This window comes from Terrapene carolina, unplaced genomic scaffold (genome assembly GCF_002925995.2).
Source record: "Terrapene carolina triunguis isolate 2854851 unplaced genomic scaffold, T_m_triunguis-2.0 Scaffold231, whole genome shotgun sequence".
Classification (NCBI taxonomy): domain Eukaryota; kingdom Metazoa; phylum Chordata; order Testudines; family Emydidae; genus Terrapene; species Terrapene triunguis.
In genome coordinates, this window is record NW_020664582.1 from 3,943,361 (window position 1) to 3,967,891 (window position 24,531).

The 24,531-nt window shown below is 43.7% G+C and overlaps 1 protein-coding gene across 1 annotated transcript in view; it reads left to right on the top strand.

The window, feature by feature from the left end:
* The first annotated feature begins 1,777 nt into the window (after positions 1–1,777).
* The window catches only part of SPNS3 (sphingolipid transporter 3 (putative)), a 43,039-nt gene continuing 20,285 nt past the window's right edge, over positions 1,778–24,531 (top strand). The window contains exons 1-8 of the mRNA XM_024207695.2: positions 1,778–2,003; positions 7,226–7,291; positions 8,563–8,699; positions 9,717–9,868; positions 11,801–11,867; positions 13,310–13,500; positions 17,016–17,168; positions 21,193–21,382. Of these exons, the coding sequence (XP_024063463.2) occupies positions 1,778–2,003; positions 7,226–7,291; positions 8,563–8,699; positions 9,717–9,868; positions 11,801–11,867; positions 13,310–13,500; positions 17,016–17,168; positions 21,193–21,382 (1,182 nt within the window). The remainder of the gene's footprint in view (positions 2,004–7,225; positions 7,292–8,562; positions 8,700–9,716; positions 9,869–11,800; positions 11,868–13,309; positions 13,501–17,015; positions 17,169–21,192; positions 21,383–24,531) is intronic.

Below are 24,531 nucleotides of genomic sequence, written 5' to 3' on the forward strand. Positions count from 1 at the left end.
TGCTAGGTGCTGATTGTCAAAAGAAATCTGGCCCCAAGTGTGAGATGCTGCACGCTTAAAAATGTGACCCTACTGCTCTGTCTCTATGCGCAACACACCAATGATGTCATTAGCCATTCCTCCTGGAATACAATTTAAGTGTCTGCCTAGCTGTTGCACATAGGACCAGGCACTACACTGTTAATTCACACATTACTCATGCTGCAGTCTATTAAGGGAGTTTAAAGACTGAAGTTGGTAATGTGCAAGAGTGACTCACAAGACATGTGTGACGAGTTACCATTTTTTCTCTAAAACTTAGATTTGACCACTCTGTGTTCACAGAATGTTTTTTTTCTGCAGTAGTTTCTAGAGATTTCTAAAATAACTTCAGAAGGCAAACTCTAACTTCTAAAACAAGCACTTCAGAGTCGTTGCAAGCACTTCACCATGAATATGGTCTAGCAATTGACTTTCCATTAGAATACTCAAACAGTAATTCCAGTACCACTGTAACATCAAGTATAGTTGGCCTCTGTATGATAAGGTCTTTGTGTCTCCTGTACAAGGAAAATAAGTGTCCTTGAACTCCCCCCCTCCCCCATTTATCCTAGAACTTCACTTAACTACCTCACAAACAATTCACAACTTGGATTTCGTTTAGTAAGCTGGTCACTGACTCTTGTGTCCTGCAATACTCAAGTATCTATGACCAGAAGCTTCACAGGAAATCACAATATCGCAGATGCTGCTGCACTGTGATTTTCAAATCTCTCTTTAGTGTTGTATTTGTGAGGCTCAAAACTAAGCCTAAAAATAAGATTGGAAAGACCACAGTCCACAGCATGATTAGAGGAGGAAACCGATGGTGATGTTAATGCCTGCCTAATCCTCTCAGAACCTTTTCAGTACTCAATCTTGAAATGAAATTTGTCCATGATTTTGACAATATGCAGGGAGAGAAGGAAGTTCCTTCCTTATTCTCTCCCCCCCCCCCCAAATATGCTAAACCGTTCAGTTTCTGTCAGCAAAAATCCCTATAGTAAAACATGCTGAGATTCCATTGGTAGATCAAATAATTATTCACTTTCCCTTAATCGTGAGTTATGTGGAGTCTGGCAACAATATCTGAGGTATGTGACCCGCATCACCACAGTATCAGAGCATCAAGATATTTTAATGTATTTATCCTTGCAACACCCCTGGGAGCAAGGCAGTGCTATTATCCCCTTGTTACAGATGGGAACTGAGGCAGAGACTAAGATCACACAGGAAGTCCGTAGTAGAGCAACGACTTGTAGCCAGGTTTCCCAAGTCCTAGGCTAGTACCCTAGTCAGTGGATCATCTTGTCTCTCCTTCTTTTTCCCCTCTGCCAAAGAGGCCATCTTTGGTTCTAAAGAGTCTCCCTGAGTCCTGGCATCTGGAAAAAGTTGTTATTAAGATCTTCTCCGTTCACTCTTTGAGGCCTTCACAAAATTCTGTAGTACTTTTTCTTCATGCACAGTGGATTATCTTGTATTTACCTTGTCCAATCTTACCTTGAGTGCAAGGTAGAATATATTTTACAACTTAAATTTCTCAGCAAAACCCACAGGGCTGGATCTCCTTTTCCTGCAGAAGCTATATCATGGGAACCTTAATTTTCAGTGCAAGTGGCTAGACTTGTGGGAGGATCATCATTTCAGGAAATGACTACACCGGGTGAAGTTCCTCATAACTTGATTGCAAAATTGAGACCTCACTTAATGCACTTAGAAAAGAGTTTGAAACTTGTGGTGCCTTTATGCACGGTGGATCATGCAGAACTCTGTGCCAGAGGGGTCCAGTGGAATGAATGAGTTCATAGACCTGCAGTCCCAGCAGCCCCCTGGCTCACAGAATTATGGAGCTATTGCACCAACTACAAATACTGCTCAGTTCTTACAGACACCAGGAAACATTTCAGCAAAGAGATCTTACCTAGCAGTTGGTGTGCTGTGCTATATTAACTTACTCAACTACATGGATTGGTTTATTGTACCAGGTAAGACTCTTCCTCCTCTCTCTTAGAAAGAACAAACTATAGTTCTCAGCAACTCTGTTCACTCCACAGTTAATGGGGAAACATCTGGCTTAAAGCTGTTTATCTGTGTAAAAAAACTAAATTATTCAGAAGCTCAGACTGTTTAACACTTTTCACTTGTTTGTTTTGGTCCGTTGGTCACACTTCCTGTCAAGGTGCCATTTATAGATTTTAATAATTGTTAAAGGTCCATAAACTTTTAAGCAACCTCCAACTATTCATGTCTATAACATGCATATAACATGCATTAATCATTTATTAACCCTTAAATCATATATAAATGGAACCTGGGTATAAAGGGCAACTGATCTGGTTCTAAGTAATGACTTTGCAGAGCTTTGACAAAGATGCTTTTCTGGGGCTGTAGACAGGCAGCTCACAACATCTACCTTCAGTAGGCTTTTCTCCTCTCTGCCTGGGGAAGTGAGTGGGGGATTACTGCCCTCTTTGCTTGCTTTAGACAGTGCTCCCATTGAAACTAGTGAGCCTTGTATGAAAAAGGACTAATGATGAGATCATCCCTGACTCTCTTCTCTTATGGAGGGGATTAAAGGAGCAAAAAACCTACTCTTTTGGCCAAAATTTTGACAGGGAAAGGCTGGTTTTATCTTCTGGCCCAGTGGAAACTATGTGATCTCTGCAGTTAGGAGTTTCACATAACTTCGGGAGGAGTTGAGGCTAGAGGAGACCCATTCTCCATTTCATTGCCCTTCAAAAATCACAAATAGTTCTCTGAATAAGATCATTCTGACTTAGGAGGATGGTTTTTGCCAAGGCATGAGTGGGAACCATGATAAAAGCAGTGCTTCTAGTGGAGCTTTGTTGCAATTTGGATATCTGGAGAATCGTGAGGAAGCCATGGTTCTTCAGATGAATTGTGATCTGTGGGATTTCTTCTGGTTTAGGTGTCAAAACCCTATTTCTACTCCGCTCCCTCCCTCGCCTGCAAACCTCTAGCTTGCCCTCAACTTGGAGGTAAGAATGGAAACTTGTGATGGGTTTCCCAGGCTCCCTGCCAGTGTTTTTCAGTTTCCGATTGGGCACAAAGACTGGAATTTCGTCAGTTTCTCTATCTAGCAGACCCACTTTTTATTCACAAAATAGCAAATTTAACTTGGCAATCCTGAGTCTCTTGTTTGTCAAGGTCTTTGCGGGTTTGGTCATCAGTCTGGACTTAAATAAATGCCTGACTGCCCTTAACAGGAAAGGGAGTTATTTTGTGCACTAAGATGAAACTATATGTGCCATAGACTTAATTCACACAGGAAGCAGTTTTAGCAACGATGAGGGACTGGGACTGTACATTGTTTGTGGGTTCAAACTTGTTTTCCCCTGAATAATTGGGGAAATGAACATGGCTCCTTTTCAGCCAGGAATAGGAAACAAATAGGAATATGAGCTGAATGAAGTAGCAAGGCAGTTATTGCCACAAGCCTTTCATGGGAATTTTTGATTCTCCTACTATTTTCTTTTGCTTAGGCATCAAATAACTGACCCTCAGCTAGGAGCCGAATGGGGGATGGACAGAATAACTGGAAGGGGGGATAAGGAGAAAGAATACACACAGGGAAAATGTTGGATGTTAATAAAATGAATTTGACAGAGGCTAGGTATGCGAAGTCCTGGCCATCGTCATTGTCGTTCAACACATTACTAGACCTGTACTACTTTAGCTCCTTCCAGTCTATGATATGAAAGTGCTTTACACATATTTGTTAAAGTTTCACAGCACCCCTATGAAGTCAGTGATGGCACCCCAGCTTAACCAATAAGGAAACTGAGGCACAGTTTAACACAACCGAGATAACACAGGAACTCGATAGCAGAGATGGGGCTAGAACCCAAGCATTCAACAGATCAGTCCTGTACCCTAACCCTAAGCTAGGAGTTAACTGAAATATGTTTCAGTTCTCAGAGTTCTAGATCCCCTTTTGTTTGCCAGTTAAAACAGCTACCTATGCCGTATAGCAACATCCTGTACATCAGCTTGAAGTCAAGCTGTATTGTAGAATTCTTGCATCAGCCACCTTCCTTTTTAACTCTCCTATCTCTTTGGCTGTCAGAACCCTTAAGTAAAAGGTATGTCTACACAGCTCATGGCAGCGAGCCTCACAGAGTGCTTTGGCCGACTTTGGCTACCGGGGTTTGCACTGATGCTCTAAAAATAGCTCTGTCGACAGCATGGGAAGTTGCAGCTCAGGCTGGAGCTCAGGCTCTGAAGCCTAGGGCCGGGCCCGGGGGGAATAAGACAGCAACTTCCCATGCTGTCGACACAGTTATTTTTAGACTACTATTGTGAGTCCTGCTAGCCCGAGTCTGCGTAGACATACCCAAAGTGTCTGGCTTTTAATAAGTTTGAACAGGAAAGTAGGGGAGGTGTGTGCATCAACTTGCAAGGGTACTGAAGGCTATGGAGAAGTTGTGGTTTTCTGTTCTTAACAGTTCTTTTCAAGATGCAATCTGCTTTGCTCTGACCCTCAGCCATGAGAGACCTTTTGTCTGTGTGCATCTAATTATATGAGGGGAAAGGATAGAATAGATTCTGTCAAATGTTTCTTCAAGTGTTGATAATTGAACTTTGTCCCTCTTGTTTGTAATCCCATTGCTGGGGGTTAAGGTCAATACTTTCCAACTTGGTTCCCACTAAAAGTTATACACCTAAATAACTGGCCTGAATTTCAGAGGTGCTGATCATCTTTGGCTCCTATTGACTTGTGTGGCTTGGTATGTGAAAGCTAGAGAATTATTTAGGTGGATAATTTTAGGTAGCATTCAAACTGAAATTTTTTTAGCTTGGGTTGGAATGCTCAGTTTGCATGTGTGGAGAATCTACTTGCAATTCCAGTTGCAGTTTTACTTTGATACTTCACTTTCTGCATTTCCTGTTGATCAGTGGTGCTGTGCATTGATAAATAGCTACCAAGTTCTACCAGTTCTACCCTAGAGGCATGGATAAAAGGGTCTAGTTTGATTGATTTCTAGTGTGGTAAAATCTTGACCATTAAAAGTCTGTCTCAATCATTGAAATAACTTCAGGATTTAAGTGGGGTTCTGCTCTGAAAAGTGACTAAAAATGTCACTGGAGTTCCATGTGTTGTACATCAATGTTTGTTTGTTTTGTTTTTTCTCATTCTAAGCCCTGCAAATTTATCCTGGGATATGAAAATCAAAGTCTGAAGGTCTACACAATCACTAAAAGCAAAGGGCCTGGAGGCAAAGTTCTGCCTTCAATTACACCTGTGTTTTCTGTAATGAAGGCACAGGGATTGTAGGCATGACATGTACGGATGATTGCAGAAACTGACTGGTGAAGGAAAATAGACTCTCCAGTCACTGAGGGAGATTGCAAGAGTAGTGGACTACAAAAAATAATCTGTTGCTTGCACGTGAAGAATACAGTATAATCGGAAGAAATTAAGAATCAAATATGGAATCTCAGTGTTGCTGCTAGTCTCATTTCAAAGTCACTTTAATCAGTCATCAAAGTAGGCCATATTCAACTGTTGCTTGTCTACCACGCTATTGGAGATTAGAGAGTGGCACCATGTCTCCTCATTAAAATTCTTTAAATTCCTTTTTCAAAAACATAAAAATAAACTAAACCAAGTAATACAAGAAGTGAGAAATTGCTAAAATATCCACTATTATCAGACTAAAGGAATACAAATACATCCCTGTTTCTTTATTGTTTAAGCCTCTACTATCTATTTTAAATTTTGTCTCAGGAAAGGGCTGATGCGTGATTAAAAGATAAGTGTGTCCTAGCTACAAATGCAGCCTAAAAATGATGATGGTCATGATATTATGTAAATGCCATGTTTTATCACAACTGCATTAATGCATCCATATGATGTCGAATCCTAGTATTTTTCCCTATTTTGTTGCTGATGTAAAGTCAAACAGTTTTGAAAGAAACTAACATTTCTTTCAATATCTTTTAATAAGCTGGAAATGTTCAAATTTTGCCACTAGTCTTAATTAGTTAAGAGGAAGTGAGGAAGATCAGCAACCAGCTCTTCACACCTTTATATAAACCAGATACAGAAACATCAAATAATTCTTTATCACTGCAAGCTTGTGGTGTTTGTCAGTGTCATAGGGATTACAAAAATCCTTTGTCTCAAAATTGCTCTCCTACATATGCCTCAGTTTACCCCAACAAAGTGGGTACAAAACATCAAGCTCTTGTCAGGATAACAATCTTTCCAAATGGTGAAAACTATTTTTAGAGAACTACTACACCAATCACTAAAGTTTATTTTTTTTAGCCTTCAACTCGTAATAAGGACTATTGTAACCATTAATACTCTCTTTGGAGAGAGACAGAAATCAGAGCACCTCTGTACACTGAACATGTTAAAATGTCATCCTTAACAGAATTTTAGAAATAACTTTTGCTTATCCTAAACATTTCAGTATCTCTAGCTGCATGCAGCTAAAAGCCCACAAAATTAAACTACCATCTATTCTATTTTGTTTCCCATTGGGTCCGTCTAAACCAGTGGTTCCGAAACTTGGTTCATGGCTGGTTCAGGTTAGGCCCCTGGCGGGCTGTGAGACGCTTTGTTTACCTGAGCATCCGTAAGTACGGCTGCTCGCAGCTCCCAGTGGCCACGGTTCGCCGTTCCCAGCCAATGGAGGCTGTGGGAAGTGGCACGGGACGGGCCACCGCTTCCCACAGCCCCCATTGGCTGGGAACGGCGAACTGCAGCCACTGGGAGCTGCGAGCGGCCATACTTACGGACGCTCAGGTAAACAAAGCGTCTCACAGCCCACCAGGGGCTTACCCTGAACAAGCCACGAACCAAGTTTGGGAACCACTGGTCTAAACCTTGAATTGTAAACCGTTTATACATCACTATGTACACACATGGCTCTGTAGAAATTCTATGGAAATCCTGGCTGAGTTGAGTCTTGCAAGATCTCCAATAGTAGGATGACTATGAATTGCCTGAAGAAAGTGATGGAAACTTCACAATAACTAGTTTATTAACGTATACAAGATGCTATGGAAGGTTTAAAGATTACAGCCCCCAGGAAAATTAATGGGCCAACTCACCACCTCTGTGCAACCCCTTGACTTGAAGTGAGTCTTCAGGTTAGCAAATGAGTAAAATGGCAACTACTGAGGAATGATACACTCTGCTATAGCTGCATAATTATGATTTTTCTCTTTGTTGCAGGGGTGCTGGTAGATATAACGAAGTACTTCAACATCAGTGATAGCAGTGCAGGCTTACTGCAGACAGGTAAAGAGATGTCACAGTACTGGGAGCAGCTTAGCCTACTCCACATCCATGTTGCCTGTCTCTAAAATGCAGTCTAGTTTGTCCCTGCTCCTTATTTTTTCCAGTTTCCCACTGTCCTGTTGATTTCAGCTTTGATCTTTAAAATGTTTAGTCAGTTTGATCACAAATACAAGACTGAAAGTCACTGGCTAAAGTCTGACCAAGCCTGCAGCCTTCCAGGAGTAAAGAAAGTGCTTGACTGTTTGTGGTCACCACTAAAGTTCTTACGGCACTTAAATCATAAGAATTGAGGGGGGTTAAACTTGGTTTCTCACCTAACTTCCAACTTGGGCAATAAAATTCTGCATATAAAAATTCTCCTTGAGGTTACCATTGGGAAAGATATTTGCTTCCTGCCCTGAATACAACAGGTAAAATTCTAACCTAATCAAATCCATTGACTCCAGGGTATAAATAGAGCAGGCTAACCAATTAAATTGCTCTTTTTTTCATAAAGCAATTGGCATGAATTAAAGTTCTACATAAAGTGGTCATTGTATGTAATCCCTTTGTTTTACTTTTAACTGTTGGGTATCTTTCAGACTCTGTAAAATGATCAGTTCCAGAATTAGAACTCTTTAACTGAATTCGATAGTATTTAAGGGTGTACCCCCTTTTGGAGCATGCTTTGGGAATAACCAATCCATTCTGGATGGTGACATGAACTAGTAAGCTGGGCTGACAGTGTCTGAACTGTAGCTGCAGAGTCTGGAGGCGCAACCTTAGGCTGAATTTTCAGTGTCTTCCTATGGGCTATTGAGGTACCTGGGAGAAGTGTCTTTCAGCTATGTATATAAAATAGTAACACATTTCATCCAGTTTATTGCTTTAATCATGTATTTTACTGTCCATTGGCTCTGTCATCTCCATCTGTAAACTTCAATAGCTAGAAAAGCCACTGCCTAAAACAGAATTAATAAATCCAAACATCTTGTAACTAGAAAAGAGCCAGGGATTTAAAAATGTGAATTGTTTGGATCTGGAGGGTTGGCTCAGAGCTCTCCACTCATGAATTGCACTTCTGCAACCTCAAAATTGGGCATTCCGCCTAATAAGTAGCTCATGTCAAGTATCAGAGGGGTAGCTGTGTTAGTCTGTATCCACAAAAACAACTAGGAATCCGGTGGCACCTTAAAGACTAACAGTAGCAAATGGCATCCCTCTCTGGGGAGCGAGGGGAGCCATAAGAATAATCTGGCCAGCATTGTCACTGCTCTTGCTTTGGATTGCAGTCTTCATCTTCTGTTTTTTGCTGTCTGCACCCTTCTTCGGATACCTTGGTGACCGGTACAACAGGAAAGTCATCCTCAGTGCTGGTATCTTCCTCTGGTCAGGTGTGACGTTAGGCAGCTCATTCATCACTGAATCGGTACGTCACTTGCTTATTTGGAATGGTACTTTTAGAATCAGCTGCCTGAGTCTTGCAGTGACTCATGGAACTTTTGTTCTGATCACGTTATAGTTTGTTAAAGCTTTCAGGCAGCACCCTGGAGCTTACTCCTTGAAACAAGAGTAAATGGGCTTTGTGCAGGAAAGCTCTATAGGGAATGATATCCTGACCCTTCCAGGCCATAGCGCACCAGTGAAGCTATTCTACAGCTGCTGCTGCAGTATCCTTAGCTTTGTCCTTGCCCTCTTTCTGAGCGTGTGCATTAGGGTGTAGGGGCTTGGCTGGTGAATCTGTGGAACTACTGACCATGCCTTGCAATGCCCCCCGGTGACACCCCAAGAATTCACCACATGCTGCTGCAGAAGGAAGCTTGAAAAGCACAGTGTTGTGTTTGGAGGGGGTGCAGGTGTGGGAGGAGACAGCACTCTGAAGTCAATGGGAGTCATGAATGAATAAATGCCAGGCACTGCAGGATTTGGCCCAGTTACTTCAGCTGCCCTTCTTAGATCCTCCAGTTTAGTGAGGCTACTTTAGTAACTATAGGGGACTCAAAGTGTTCTCCCTGTTGTAAACACTGGTAACTGGAACGACCCTGGCAGAGGCAGCTAAGACCTTGTCTACACTAAGGGCTTGTCTTCACTACTGGCTAGATCGATGCAGCGGCCATCCATTTAGTGGGTCTGGTGAAGACACGATAAGTTGATGTGAGAGCGCTCTTCTGTCGACTTCAATACTCCACCTCCCTGAGAGGCGGAAGCTGTGTTGGCGGGAGAACATCTCCTGTCAACATAGCGCGGTTTAGACATAGCTGTAAGTCAATCTAAGCTACGTCGACTTAAGTTACATAATTTAACTAGCATAACTTAAGGCGACTTACATTACCCCCTTAGTGTAGACCAGGTCTTAAACTCCCATCCCATGAGAAACATGCTTTCTTAAAAGATAGCTTCCATTTCATGTGTGCTTGTTGGATCTTAATGTCTCTTCTGTCCCCAGTACTCCTGGATATTCTTCCTTTCACGAGGATTTGTTGGCATCGGCACAGCCAGTTACTCCACCATAGCGCCTACCATCATTGCGGACCTGTTTGAGAAGGACCAAAGGACCTGTATGTTGTCTGTCTTCTATATCTTCATCCCAGTTGGAAGGTTTGTCTGCTCACCAGTAACGGGCACTTCTTGGAGCACTTTCTGAATTGAATTTTTTCATGTTTACTTTTTCAACTAAGAATGGTTTTTTGACCCATTTTTTTTTCTTGTGGAAAACTTTGATTTCGGTGGAAAAATTGAAATATTTTAATAAAACGAAAGCAAACTGAAAAGCAGAATTTTTCTGGAATACCCAAAGCTTTTTGGGTTTTCCTTAAAAATATTGTCAGGGAGGTTTTTTGTTGTTGTTGTTGTTTTTTAAATTTCCCATGAAAAACTTGCACTTTTGAAACATCTCTACACATAAAAAGAATAAGGTACTGAAAATGTGGTTTGCTTTCTTAATAAAAAACCTCCTCTGAGAGTGGGAAAATAATGGTCTTATAGATAAGCTGTCCAGAGTCCTACCATGTGTTAGTGACAGTCAGGACTAGAGCTCAATCTCCCAGTTAAAGCTAAAGGAAGGAACCATTGCAGAGCTTAATTCATATGGTTTACCCAAACAGGGTCTCGCAGTGAACCTGTGTGTGGGCTGCCTGGATTTGGATGCTTGGGTCTAATTACACAGAGTAAATGTTTACTCCCAGGGGAAAGACTCCTCCTATCTCAGGGGTGGGCAAACTTTTTGGCCCAAGGGCCACATCTGGGAATAGAAGTTGTATGGTGGGCCATGAATGCTCACAAAATTGGAGTTGGGGTGCGGGAGGGGGTGAGGGCTCTGGTTGAGGATGCGGGCTCCGGGGTGGGGCCAGAAATGAGGAGTTCAGGGTGTGTGAGGGGGCTCTGGGCTGGGGCAGGGGGTTGGGGTGCAGGAAAGGGTGCAGGCTCCAGCTGGAGGTGCAGGCTCTGGGGTGGGGCTGGTGATGAGAGTTTGGGGTGCAGGAGGGTGCTCCGGGCTGGGATCGAGGGGTTCAGAGGATGGGAGGGGGATCAGGCCTGGGGCAGGAGGTTGGGGCATGGGGAGAGGCTCAGGGATGCAGGCTCCGAGCGGCACTTACCTCAAGTGGCTCCCGGAAGCAGCAGCATGTTCCTTCTCTGGCTCCTACGCGGAGGCGCGGCCAGGTGGCTCTGCACACTGCCCCATCTGCAGGCACCACCCTTGCAGCTCCCATTGGAGCACCGGAGGGGGTCACTGAAGTGCGTAGGAGCCAGAGCGGGGACATGCCTCAGCTTCCAGGAGCCGCATGGTGTGGCCCCCGACCCTGCACCCCAGCTGGAGCGCTGGAGTGAGGCAACCCCCAGACCCTGCTCCCCAGCAGGAGCTTGCGGGTTGGCTTAAAACTGCTCGTGATCTGTAGTTTGCCCATCCCTGTTCTATCTGATACGCTGAATAATACTCTCCCCTACCCTGCTTCTTAACCTTGCCCCTACCTCCCCCACTCCCCGTTTACCATTACCTTCATGGAGGGAGGGTGGGCAAGCCAGAGGCATCATCACATTGCTTCTGTGCCTTCGTGGGCCTGGAAAACCCTTTTCTAGCATAGTCCAACATGAATGGGTAGCTGCTCCCCAATCTTAACATTTTGTGTGGGGCTGCTGGATAAGGGCCAATCTCCCATTGTCCTCCAAATCTGTCCTGTGAGGGAAAGGTAGCCTGACCTCCTGTGATTCAACAGTAGGGACACGCAGAGTGTGTCTGTACTATGAAAAATCAGTACCTGTTTTTCAGCATCAGCATACTTGCATAAATATTAATGTAAACGTGGCTTGGATATTACCACCATCTCAAACCTGCTCTGAGCAGGTTACAATGCCTAAACCCAACTAATTTCCCTGGGAGCTACAATTGAATAGGCCTCACTGCTAGGAAATGACTGCAAAAAATGTTCCTCTATGCTCCTCTCAGTACAAATCCTACCCCTGCAGGGCCTTGGGGTCTCACGGCACCAATGGAAACTAATGTTGTCTTGGCATCACATTTTGTCTTTTCAGTGGTCTTGGTTATGTTCTGGCATCTAGTGTAACACAGGCTGCTGGCCACTGGCATTGGGCATTCAGGGTGAGTCTTTCCCTTTCTCTCACTGCTCAGTAATGATCCACTCTTTGTAAAATCCTGGTTTTGACTGGGATCCATATAGCCTATTGGGGTCTGTATCATTAGGATTTCAATCCTGTATGCAGGGACTTCTCTGATCACTGTGTCTCAACAAGAATGTTAAAAGGGTTTTAAAAAAGCAAAATATAAGAATAAATGGAGGGGAACATAGTTACCAACAGAGAAAAGAGTTGGAGTCCTAGAACCTTCAATTAAAGCCCCTCTTTCTTACATAAATTCACTATTTAATGGAACTCTTTCTGGAGGGTGAGCAGGAGCGCTGCCAGCTTTTCTGCTGCCCTAGGTGGCGGAAGGTCCCACCCCGAAATGCCACCCCCCAAATGGTAGCACCCTAGGCGACCACCTAGGTCGCCTAATGGGTTGCGCCGGCCCTGAGGGTGAGTGGTGTTTTAAGGTTCCATGACTGTAACTATGCTCAAAGCAAGGATGAGTGAACTGCAGAGCTGCCATCCAGTCAATTTTTAGGTGGGACATTGGATCCTCCTTAGCTTCATAGGTACCCCTTAATTAAAGACCCATTTGGAAGAGCTGCAGTGGACTGAAGGGTAGCTGGTGCTGGGCCTAGAGGCCTTTTCAGACAGAGGCACCTAAAAACTAAAATGGTCATTACTTTGACATAGAATCATGTCATTCTGCAGAGAAATTGTTACAAGAGGAACCAGTTTTGTGAAAATACTGCTACAAATAACCCCTATTCCAGTCTTGTATTAGTCAGATTGCCGTGATGAATGCTCTGCCCTTATAGGACATTTCACGTCTTCAAAGCACTTGATAAATCTTCCTAACTCACCTGCAAAGTATGTCAGCAAGTATCAGTGGGGCAAAGAGGACATGGGGTTTGACTTAGAGCTGCACGGAAAATGAGTGACAGCTGGGATTAGAACTCTGAAATACTTGATTTGTAGTCTCAAGCTCAATTCTTCTACATTATGCTGCTCAAAGTGTCCTGAATAACCCCCCTATTGAGGTACTTGCTGGATTAGAAGTGTGCACGTGGGTGCGAATGCTTTTCTAGGTGCAGCAGGGATGCTACGGCTCCCCTATCTGGTGACCCGCCTGCTCGAGATCCCAACATTGCATCGTGGGGAGCCCTCCCCTTACATTTTTCTCCAGGATCATGGGGAAGGGGGGACGGTGCCTTTGCATAGGAGACTGCATAAGGGTTGGGGAACATACTGCATCTTTTCACCAACATCACCAAAAGGATTTCTCCCCTGAGAGAAAAGCTAATCGTGTCTAGGTGACGCATGCAACTGGGTCTAGGCTTGTCTGCAGCTTCCCTAAATGTAAATCTTTAGGAGCAATGTTGTGACTTTCTTTTGCTAACTGGCCTTCAGTATCAGAGGAAAGGTGACCGTGACCTTACTCCAGTTTTGTCTCTACAGATAACTCCTTGCATAGGTGTTATAGCAGTGGCTCTTCTGATTCTACTGGTCCCTGATCCAACCCAGGATGCAGCTGAAGGACATGGAGGCGAGAGCATCACTAGCACAACTCAGGGAGCAGATAAGAAGCCTGGTGCCCAGAGTACTGACAGCTCGACCTGGTGTGAAGATGTCAAATCCCTCAGCAAGAAGTAGGTGGCTATGGCTGCAAAGGCTACACCCCGTAGGTGTCTATGGCTGCAAAGACTAAACCAATAGAGCGATTCCAAATTCAGAGAGCTCCCATATTCTACATGCAGGTCCTCTGCATCTATGTGCTGTAGGGCATGTAAGATCACAGAGATGTTTGTAATGAATCCCCCTTCCTTAATTACTGGGATACTGCCTGTGAGACTAAGAACTGATCTGCGTTGGCCACTCTCCCCCTATGAGAGGAAAGAAAGATGCAAAGCAGCTAGTCTTTGGGACAGAGGGAACAGGGGTGTCTGGCTCACTCATTACTGGAGAGACCCTGTTAGAATTGCCTATCTAATTTAGAAATGGGCCTGAACTCTAGCACTGGTTCAGTCTAGCTGCTACTGTCATGCAATTGGAAACCTGATCCAAACCTGCCTCTAAACTTAACAGCCCTGGGCCTCTATGTTGGGATTCAGTTCAGGGGTATAACTTCACAACTCTGGCCCATCCCTAGCATGTACAAATGTTTGTGGTCTCCCCTGAGGCTATCTGTTGCTGTGATTAGTTGGAATCAAATGAAATATAAATCCAGTGTAGAGGAACTCCTCACCTGCTTGTGGTAGACCAAACATAATCCTATTCCTAGGTGTACAGCTGATGGGGCTGAGAGTTCACCCCAACAAACAAAGGGCGTCCCAAATGTTGGGTATTTTGACAATTAGGTTGCAACATCCTGAGTCATGGTATGAGGATGAACAACCCAGATGCTCCTTCAGATCCGAGCAAATGGAGCACATTAGAGGGCAGAAAGAGCTGTGCTACAATCTGTTGATCCCAGTTCAAAGTAGCCTTGCGGGCCCTAGACATTATAGTCAATAGCGTGCTTGGAGGTCTCAGATGACAGGAGATACAGGAAAATGAGGTGTCTTTATAACAGGTCTGAGAGCCAATTAAACACCTGCAAATTAGGAATAGACCATATAATTCTACACTACTACTGTCTCACTGCTGCCTCATGTCGCCCTGTTTGTCTTGTCTTTATACTTTGACTATAAGCTCTCTGGAGCAGGGACTGTCTTTTGTTCTTTCGCCATATTGCCTAGCCCAGAGGGGTCCTAGTCCATGACTGGTGTTCCGAGGCACTACAATAATACAAATAGCAAATGAAAGCAAGTTGCAATTCAAATGGCTGAATGCCCCGTGGGGCTTTCTAACGGAATCTGTCTCATTCCTAGTGTTCTGCAGCAGCAGGAGCAGCGCACTATTGCTAATAATTATTCAGCCCTGTGAATCTATAATACCTTCTGCCCTCCCTTCCCCTAAGAGCTTCCAGAACAGGGGCCTGCCCCAGCAAGTGCTTACTGTTGGGCATATGTTTGTTACCATTTGTGACTTTAGCAGGGCTACACTTGGTAGTACATGTTTGCCTCTCCCAACCTTGCTCCTTTAGGGGAATGCTGGGCTCAGGATCTGTTGCCATGGAGTATCAGTTCCTTAGCTCTGAAAAGTGCTTAGAGGATGACATGGCTGGCAGCAGGGGAAAAATAAGAACAGGAAATTCCATATCTCTCAGTGGTGCCATTACTTGTGACCAATGTGCTGTTGAACTTCGTGCCTAGGTGTTAGTGTTAATACCATTGTGTGATCATTTCCTTTTCATGGTGCTGAATTTGTGGGTGTCTCCTAAGGAATGTTGTATCAGCACTTCTCAGGCAATCTTGAATAGTCTACTGCAGTGCCTTATGATACCAGGGGGCTAGATCCTGTAAGATCAGGACTTAGATTTGTGAAGTAACTGTGCATCATCTGATGTATGACCAGCTAACCACATCAGTTTTGGCAAAAGGCTGGAAATGCTGATCTTCTTTATCCGCTGGGTGGCACTGTTTACCTGCATGAAGTTTCTTTCTCCCAGGCCAGACTAACATTGTAATCTGCCTTCAAATGCATTCTTATCTGCTCCCTTTATTTTAAGGACAAACTCCCTCTTCTGCTTTCCTAGGAACCAGGCTTGATCATATCTGGCCACCATAGAGTGACTACATCTGGGAGGATGGAATTGTGGTTCATTAGTAGTGGCTGGACACTAGACTAGAGAACGATCCTCCACTTGGTGACTGGCATTTCTTTATGTGCACCCTGCGCAATAATCAGACTTGCGACCCAAATCAGGATTTTTTGTGGTCTGTAGGCAACTGCTGTCTTAGGTGAGCCAAAAGGGCTTTGTCCTTGGTTGTTCCAATGCATGAAATGCAAAGCTTTACTCATCAGAAGGTCAGTATTCAAACATTAGTGATGTAACAGATCTGTGGCCGCCTAGTGTCACGTACTGGCTGTGTATGTATGCGACCTATTTGCCTCTAGTGACTGATCCACAAAGAATAAGGGACCTACTACCGCAAATTTAACTCTTTAACTCAAGTGCTAGAGCCATGTGTCTTGAGGAGCTGAGGTACTAAGCTGCTAATCCTGGCTCACTGGGAGGTTATGACATGTCATCTATAGCACATCAGTGGTTCTCAACCAGGGGTACACATACTGCCGGGGGTTCGCAGAGGTCTTCCAGGGGATACATCAACTCAACTAGATATTTTCCTAGTACATCAAAAGCACTAGCGAAGTCAGTACAAACTAAAATTTCATACAGACAAAATGAGAAAGTACGCAATTTTTCAGTAGTATTGTGCTGTGACACTTTTATTTTTATGTCTGATTTTGTAAGCAAGTAGTTTTTAAGTGAGGTGAAAATTGGGGTATGCAAGTCAAATCAGACTCCTGAAAGGGATACAGTAGTCTGGAAAGGTTGAGAACCACTGTCTTACACTAAGATGTCATCCTTACCTTGACCCCTTAGTCTAAAGTAGACTTTCTGTTAGTCCTAGGGGGTCTGTGAAACAGTTTAACAGTTCTAATTGCTTCCAGTAGAGATAGCTTGTTACACTGCTTACCCTTCTGCTTGAAAACTATGTAGGCTGATTAAGAAATAATGTATACTTTCATGACACTTTGAGATACAGTAACACTTAACTTCTCAACTCCTTCCTTAACTATTGGACCATCCAAACTGTTGTGCTTGTGTATATTGGCAACAAAACAGATTTCAAATCATCCTGAGGCACTCAGGGCTCTCTCTGTGCAATGTATTTTCAAACTGTTGGCAAGTCATGACATTTTCACCCACCTTCCAACACTCATTTTTCTTTCAGAGCCTACCTGCAGTAAATGCTGGTGTGAATCTTCAAGAGACTAAAGATGGACTTTAACACTGTGAAAGCAATAGTTCACGTAACTAATTAATGCCTAACCCTTGCTGGTTTGAGTGTATATAGATTTGATCTCTTCAATAATCAGATCTTCATAATCAACAGGGAAGTTACTCATGTCGTTAACAGCTCTCTGAAGCAATCCATTCATATTGATTACTTAGAACACTAGATACCCAGGCTGGACTTCCCCTTCCTTCCCATGCCCCATTCTTTCAAACTATTGATCATACTAGCACTAATACTTATTTCTTTTGGTGTGACAGCCGAAGTTTCATCTGGTCCTCATTGGGTGTGACAGCGATGGCCTTTGTGACTGGAGCCCTGGGATTATGGGTACCACTGTTCCTTGACAGGGCTCAGGTAGTCCATGACCTTGTACCTCCATGCCTTCAGGAGCCATGCAAATCTCCCAACAGGTGAGGCACACTTCACTCTGAAAAGATCAGACAGGATATAGGAAATGCATATATGAACACTCCATGTTTCTAAATGCTAATGGCTGTCATGTGCTTTCTCTTCCTAAAGACAAAGGGTGGGATGTGGCTGTGAACGCTTATTGAGAAGGCATAAGTATTGCTCCATTTTACAGATGACAAACTGAGTCAGATAACTGACTTGTCCAAGGTCACACAGGTAGTATATAATGTAGCCAGGAACTAATGCCGGCATGCCCTCCTTATGATGCGGCATAATTCATCTGTACATTGCTTTAAATTGTCTGAGGAAAGAGATGAACTGTGCATATTACGATTAGCAGTGTAATCTCTTGACTAAATTACTCTTACTGTACACTTCTTGCGACAGAATCTAATAACTGGGGTGCCCTAAGGGACTGCTCCTCATCCCAAGTGAGTGGATCACCTAATTAGGAGAAGATGCTGGCTTGCTCCTGAAATGCTTCTCCAATGCCTTGACTTGGCTCGTGTACAATGTGCCGGTTCACTAAAGGGTTAAAATCGGCCACTGGTGAAAGGCTCTGATCTCTCCCAGATGAAGCTGACTTGTAGTGGAGGAAAATCCAGGGCAACATACTAACTTCTTTAAACAGCGCTTAGAAGATGGTACTAAATTGGTTTGGCTTTGCAGAATTGGCTCCCTCCTTCCAAAGAAGTATCAGCCCTTGATCTGCAGTGCATCCCTACTTGGATGCCACTGAATCCCTGATGGGTGTCCCAGACAAGCAGCAGCCCTTGCAAGAAGTAGAAGTCTTAGAGCCAGGCTTACACACACATATATCAATTCAGGTGTTCCCACAAGGACTTTCACTGATTTTGCTACACTGAATTAGTTAAATCTGTGCAATTTCCGTGTGTAGACAAGCCCTTAATTTGGCTGCTTGGGGAGCATCCCAGTTAAACTTATTCTCTTAAAGGGCTTTCCAGTGGCATCAGATATATCAGTATTAGAATACGTGGGTTGGAGGGGAGAAGTAATTTAAACATCTAAGTAATGAAAAATTGCTGCCTGGAGAAGGATTCAAGCATGAGGTTCAGATTCAGAGTTTAAAGGAGTTTAGTCCTACCTTCAGTGCATATGGAGAACAACTGATCATTGTCCTCTTCCCTTAACATATTTGAAGACTGTTATCAGTATTTGGTCCTGCCATGCGGGCAGGGGACTGGACTCGATGACCTCTCAAGGTCCCTTCCAGTCCTAGAATCTATGAATCTATGAATCAGGTTCCCTCCTCAGTCTTCTTTTCTCAGGACTAGATATGCCCAGTTTTTTTAACCTTCCTTCATAGGTCAGGTTTTTGAAACCTTTTATAATTTTTGTCGCTGTCCTCTGGACTCTTCAGTTTGTCCAGATCTTTATAAAAGTGTGGACATCCCTATTCCTTTCCTACTATTCTGGTATTAGAATCAACTGCCAACGTGGCAAAGTTACTGTGACTCCAGTGTGAATCAGGCTTGATTCATCTGGCACAGTACCATAACCTTTTATATCAAAATAAGGTAATTTCCACCAATCAATAATTTATCTGCAGGCAGAGCTCTTCTGGAGAGGAATTCTCTGTTACAGATCTTGAAATGCAGATAAAATATCAGGTTCCTTCAGAAAATGATGTGTGGTGTCGGGAGGAAGGGAAGGATTTGTTACTTTTGTGTCCCAGCAAGGCAGCAGGACAGAGCATCTGATGCTGTAATTCCGATCTGACATTTCATTGGCTTTGACGTTCTCAGAACCCTTCCTCCTTCAGGGTGGAGGAAGACGATCCTCCTTGGCTTTCTGCACTTAGGGATAGTGGAGTGTGCTCAATACTGCGCTCCCACCCTCGCTAGCTACTGCCTTTCACAACACAAGCAGCAAAACATCTCCCCGTCCCCTCTTCCTCTATGTACCGATTGCCAGACTCCATGCAAGTATGACTCATCGGGCTTATGATCTGTCATGGACATCCCAAACCAAGCTATCCCTAGCCTTTCAGGATATTTCAAGGACTGAGTGATTTGCCATACTCTTCATCCCTGTAGGGGGTTTAGAATGAAGTAAAGCAAATCAGTAGAACCCTGGTCATGTCCTGGTGGCTGTGAAATGCAAGAAACCTCAAGGAAGCAGGCCAGAAGGTTCTGAATTTGGTGCTTGAGGTATCCAGACAAGTACCTGGGGGTTTCAAACACTAAAAGATTCCATGACAGTCTTAAAAAAAAAAAATTATCTCCAGAAATGGGTTTCATCACTTAGCCAAAAGACCTCTTCCACTGCTTCTGTCTTAGCTGCTCCTTTTCTGTCTTACGAGTGGCTATGTTTCAGTACTAGCCTACAGCTCATAGCTCCTTTGGGATAAAAAGGGATCTCTAAACACAATTGCAGGGCCCCTCAGAAACACTAATGTAACCTTAGAGCTTCAAACTTGCCTGTACCGGGCAAATGTGTCTAAAATAAATCTTTTGACCATTGATGCTCTATCCATGTTATTTCTAAGAAGAACTGTTGAACTGTGACGGTTGCCTAGAGTACTGAAGAGTGGTAAGCCTATTGCACACTTGAACTCTGCCTAATAGAGTTGGCTGTCAGTTATTGCTTCACCTTTTTAGTGTAGAATTAGTAACTAATTTCCTCCTAATCATCTGGGAGAAATGGTAAGAGCCAGTGTGCTGCAGTTTAAAAGAACAGATTCCTTGTTTGGCATCACAGCCTGCTATGTAGAAGTGCAGATCTCCCTGCCGTAGAGCCAGGGAGAGCCAAGAAAGGGCACCGTTTCTTAAGGGTATGTCTACTCTGCAATTAGACACCCATGGCTAGCCCGTGCTAGCTGACTTGGGCTAGGCTAAGGGGCTGTTTAATTGCAGTGTAGATGGGCTTGGGCCGCAGCCCAAGCCCTGGGACCCTCCCACCTCTCAGAGTCCTAGAGCCCAGGCCCCAGCCTGAGCCTAAACATCTACACCACAATTAAACAGCCCCATGAACCCGAGTCAGCTGGCCCGGGCCAGCCATGGGTGTCTAATTGCAGAGTAGACATACCCTTAAAGCCACATAGAGTGCTACCAGAATGCTAAAATAGTTAGAGCCTCTTGTGTTCTGAACCCTACACTTCTGTCTCCATTTCATTCGAGAGGGCTATGATGGATTAAATTATCAGGGACACCAAAATCTTATTTATCACAGGGAAGTTTATTTTTGTCATCAGAATCTCATCTGGGATAGAAGAAAGGGTTTACAAAAGTCCCACTGGAAGTCAAGATAAGTCTTGCTTTCAAGAAGACAAACTGGCTGTTCCTCTGAGGAGCACTTCAGCTTTCACAGGCACATGAAACAAAACTGAGTGGCATTTGAAACTCTACATTGTGAAAATATTTTGTGTAGTTCCAACTGGATAACTGTTCAGTCTGCCCCGAGCTGTCATGTAAAGAAGGGCTGTATCCAGCAGTGGGAGAAGTGTCCCACGTGAGCCAGATTAATTTGAGGGTTATGATGGGTTCTACCAGTATGATTCCATGTGATGGGATCTCTTCCAAGAGAGCAGACAGGTACAAAGCTACCCCATCCGTACTGGGGGTGGGGGAGTAGCTCAGTTCATAGGTATGGCCAAGATGGCTGGAAACTCCTCTCAATCTATGGCTCTCTAAGGCAGCTCCTACTGATGGAGCACCCAGTGGGTTGTTAATCTCCCTTCCTCTGGCACAGGTGATAACACCTGCTCTGTGCATGGGGGCATCACTGCTTTGGCGGACACGACATTGATAGCAGAATTATAATTTCCAACTAAGCATGTATTTAGCCCTGGAGGACTTGGGTAAAATGGAGCCCAGATTTGATTTCTCCATTAAAATCCTTCTCTGCTTTGTGCAATAAACACCGAAAAGAAGCTTGAAACTTCTCTCTGAGACATACAAGACAGGCTGAGGTCACAAACTAATGATAGACACTTGGACTGATTCTTCTCCCTTAATGTGCCTTTATTGCCCTACTCATCCCATCCCTTTCCTTTACTGCCAGCCTAATATTTGGAGGAATTACCATCGTGACGGGAATTGTTGGTGTCATCACTGGGGCAGGAGTTGCAAGAAGATATAAGAAGATAAACGCTAAGGCCGACCCTCTTATCTGTGCTGTGGGCATGTTGTCCTCTGCCCCATGTCTCTATCTGTCTATCATGCTGGCCGCGCGGAGCATCCTTGCTACTTACGTAAGTGTCGATGAACTGTGTAGCCTTGACAAATGGTTTTGTAAGATAGCATGGGTGGGTTGCAGGGTGTGGTCCTCAGAATGGTCTAGTTGAAGGAATTTAATTAACAGCTTGCAATGGCTCATGCCACAATGTAGGCCGCAGGCCGAGTGCTGCACAGGAGACTCTAACCTGGTCTGCGGTTGCAGTCTCTGCTTCCAAGGTGCAGCCTAGGGACTACACACCCCATTGTGCAGAGCTCCCCTTTCAATATGAACAGCCAGACCACCTATGGAAAAGGGAACGTTGCAGACTGGGACTTGTAACCTCCATGCACTGCATCTTTGTATTGAAGAGGGTGGTAAATTTAGGTAAATTCAACCTAGTATGGCCACTTGCTAAAAGACTACAATGCACCTTTAGCTGGGCATGGTTTGACTGCCCCAGGTTTCCAAAGGTATATTTAGGTGCAAACTCGAAGTCCTAACTTGGTGTTTGTTTAAATGAATCTGCCATCTATGATACTATTTCTCTTCTCTCCCAGAACACTTAAAGATTACAATGTGCTTGGCACTGTACAATAAACAAAGTTCCTGTTAAGAAGAATTTAGTCAGCAAGTTGGGTGCCCAAAATCACTAGCTGCTTTTCTTAGACCTGTGGAGATGTAACCAGAAGCGAAAATAGCCTAAATCCTGCTCTCAGTAAAGAGGAATGCAGAAACATACCAAGAGAGATCAGTAGCTGCAGGAACTCCCTGTGAGGATGAACTGAATGCAAACCTTATTTTAGCAATAATCTGTTAACAGCTATGAAAGGAATCCCAAGCCCTCTCCAATGACTCTAGATCCACCATTACCAGAATTAACATAAACAATAGGATCCATGTAAAGTTAATTACAGTAATCAACACTTCACTGCAAAAAAGGGTGCTTTCACAGTGCTTTCTCTTCTAAAAATAGCTTTTGTTCAAAAAGGTTTTCCTTTTGCCTCTTCAGCAATCTAAAATCCCAGTGAAAGACCACTGACACTTAAGGGGGAAAGAGGATGAATTTTTCATGCACACAGAGCAAAATGTGGACTTGACTTAAAAAAAATAAATAAATAAAAAAAAGATTCAGGTATGCGGAGGTAAATGGCAGAGAATATAATTGTCTTGAGAATCTGCGTGCTTTCTCTTTATAAGAGCCTCTATCTCAAATCCGTTTACAGTCCTGCCGCTAGCAGACATTTTTACACCTAAAGGTGCAGCACACAATCATAACTGCGTATTGCACTAACGTTAACAAACATTATAGATGATTCTGCCAGCCTATCATAGTGCTTCTCTCCCCCTTCACGGCCTCTATTTCTGACTATGGATGGTTGGATGAAAACTCATTTGCTCAAAGGAGTTTGTCAGCTCCTGTTCCCTAGTTGTTGCATGAGACATCAAATGACGACCAAGCAGCATGAGATGAAAATCTTCATGAATGAAAAACATTTTTCACACAAAAATCTCGTAGTTTTAAAGGGTGGAGGAATATACCACCATCCCCATCAAAATATATTGGCAGAATCCTCCTCTGAATAGAGGTTGGCATCCAGCACTCTGTTCTCAGGATTTGGGAGGAAATCCCAGAGTGGGATATGGACAGCCATAATTTCTCCCTTCTCTCCTCCTTCTCCAACCTCCCCCAAATACAGGCCAGTGGGTCTTTAAATGCTGCAGCTTCTCTATATAGATAGAAGAATATATTATAATATATTATACTTTTATTTATTTATTTATTGAGGTCTGTGTAGTCTTGCCACCTGTTTCTTCTGATTCGTACAAGTACAGCTGCCTAACTGTTCCCCTTCCCAATACTTACTATGCTGTTGTTTTTTTCTTTCCAAACTCCATCTGGCATAAGTCATAATGGTGTGAGAATTGGGGTGGACTGCCAGCTGGTGCATCTGACTCAAAGCTCCCACTGAATTGGAGCTTTCCGTGGTGTAGGAAGCAGGCAGAGAAGCTTTCCCATCACTGTTAATTCAGCCACATGGAGGCCAGGAAACTAGTCTATATCTTACAGTATAAGAAAGCTACTGAGGCAAAAACTGCATGCTTCACATAGTTTCTTAAGGGTGCTTGCTGTATTGCTCTGTCCATATCTGAATACATTATGAAGGCTGCTTTAGCTGTAGGTAGCTGGTGGGTGAACATCAGCCTTGTGTTGTCTATCCAAACTTACAAGAAACCTCTGGTGGAAGTTGAAATGGAAGTATTTCAAGACTTTTTCAGTATTTCCCTGTGGCAGCTGGATTGGAGATGCCATTAGAACAGTCTCTTTCCTCCGCTTTCTGTCTGCATAGTTCAGCAATTCTTGATTTCAAAATTAGTTTTTGTGCAGGTTGTGCAAATTGCAACAAAGTTGTCTGAATTTTGTTCCATCTCAGGATGTAGTTTGGTTTGGATCACCTGTCTGAATCTATTCCACCATCCAAAGCTGTAAGTTTTCTTATGCTGACAGGAAAGGAGTATACTTGTCTGTAGCATCGAGTACTGTCTCCTTAGTGCCTTGATAAGTTTTTATGTTTGAATTTTAGCTATTTATCAAGAGCCAGATTACAACGAGGGCTGAATTCAAACTGGATTTAAATGACCTTAGGACTGAGTTTGCCCCAGTGAAGCCAAATTTTGAGCCAACCTGCAGCTACTCTCTTCTTAGCCACCGACTGCTGCAATCCAGTGGGATTGGTACCTGTGGCCTGCACTTAGACTTTCTTGGTTATGTGTGATGTCTGCTTCTTGCCCAAGTGACTCTTTTACTTTGTTTAGGAAAGAGGCACCATGTTTTCCTTAAACCAGCCCATTAATTGCTACTCTGACTCTTCCCTAGATAGATCTTGCTGGAACGGATTTCGTACAAACTTGATTCCTTCATCTATTTTATTTTTCATTTGACAATGTCACAGCATGTTGGCTGCCCTTAAAATCCCTTTCCGAATCTCTTCAGGAAAAAAAAATCACAGGGGATTTAGTTTTTTTCTAGGACGGTTACAGGGAACCCCAGGGAGTCAGATGCTGCGCATGTTGCTGTTCCTATTCACAACCCTCCAGGGCTGATGTAAGTCTTTTCTTCAAAGCTGACGGTCCCTTCACATAGAAATTGTAGCCAATGCGCCATGTAAACTACCATCCGGCTTT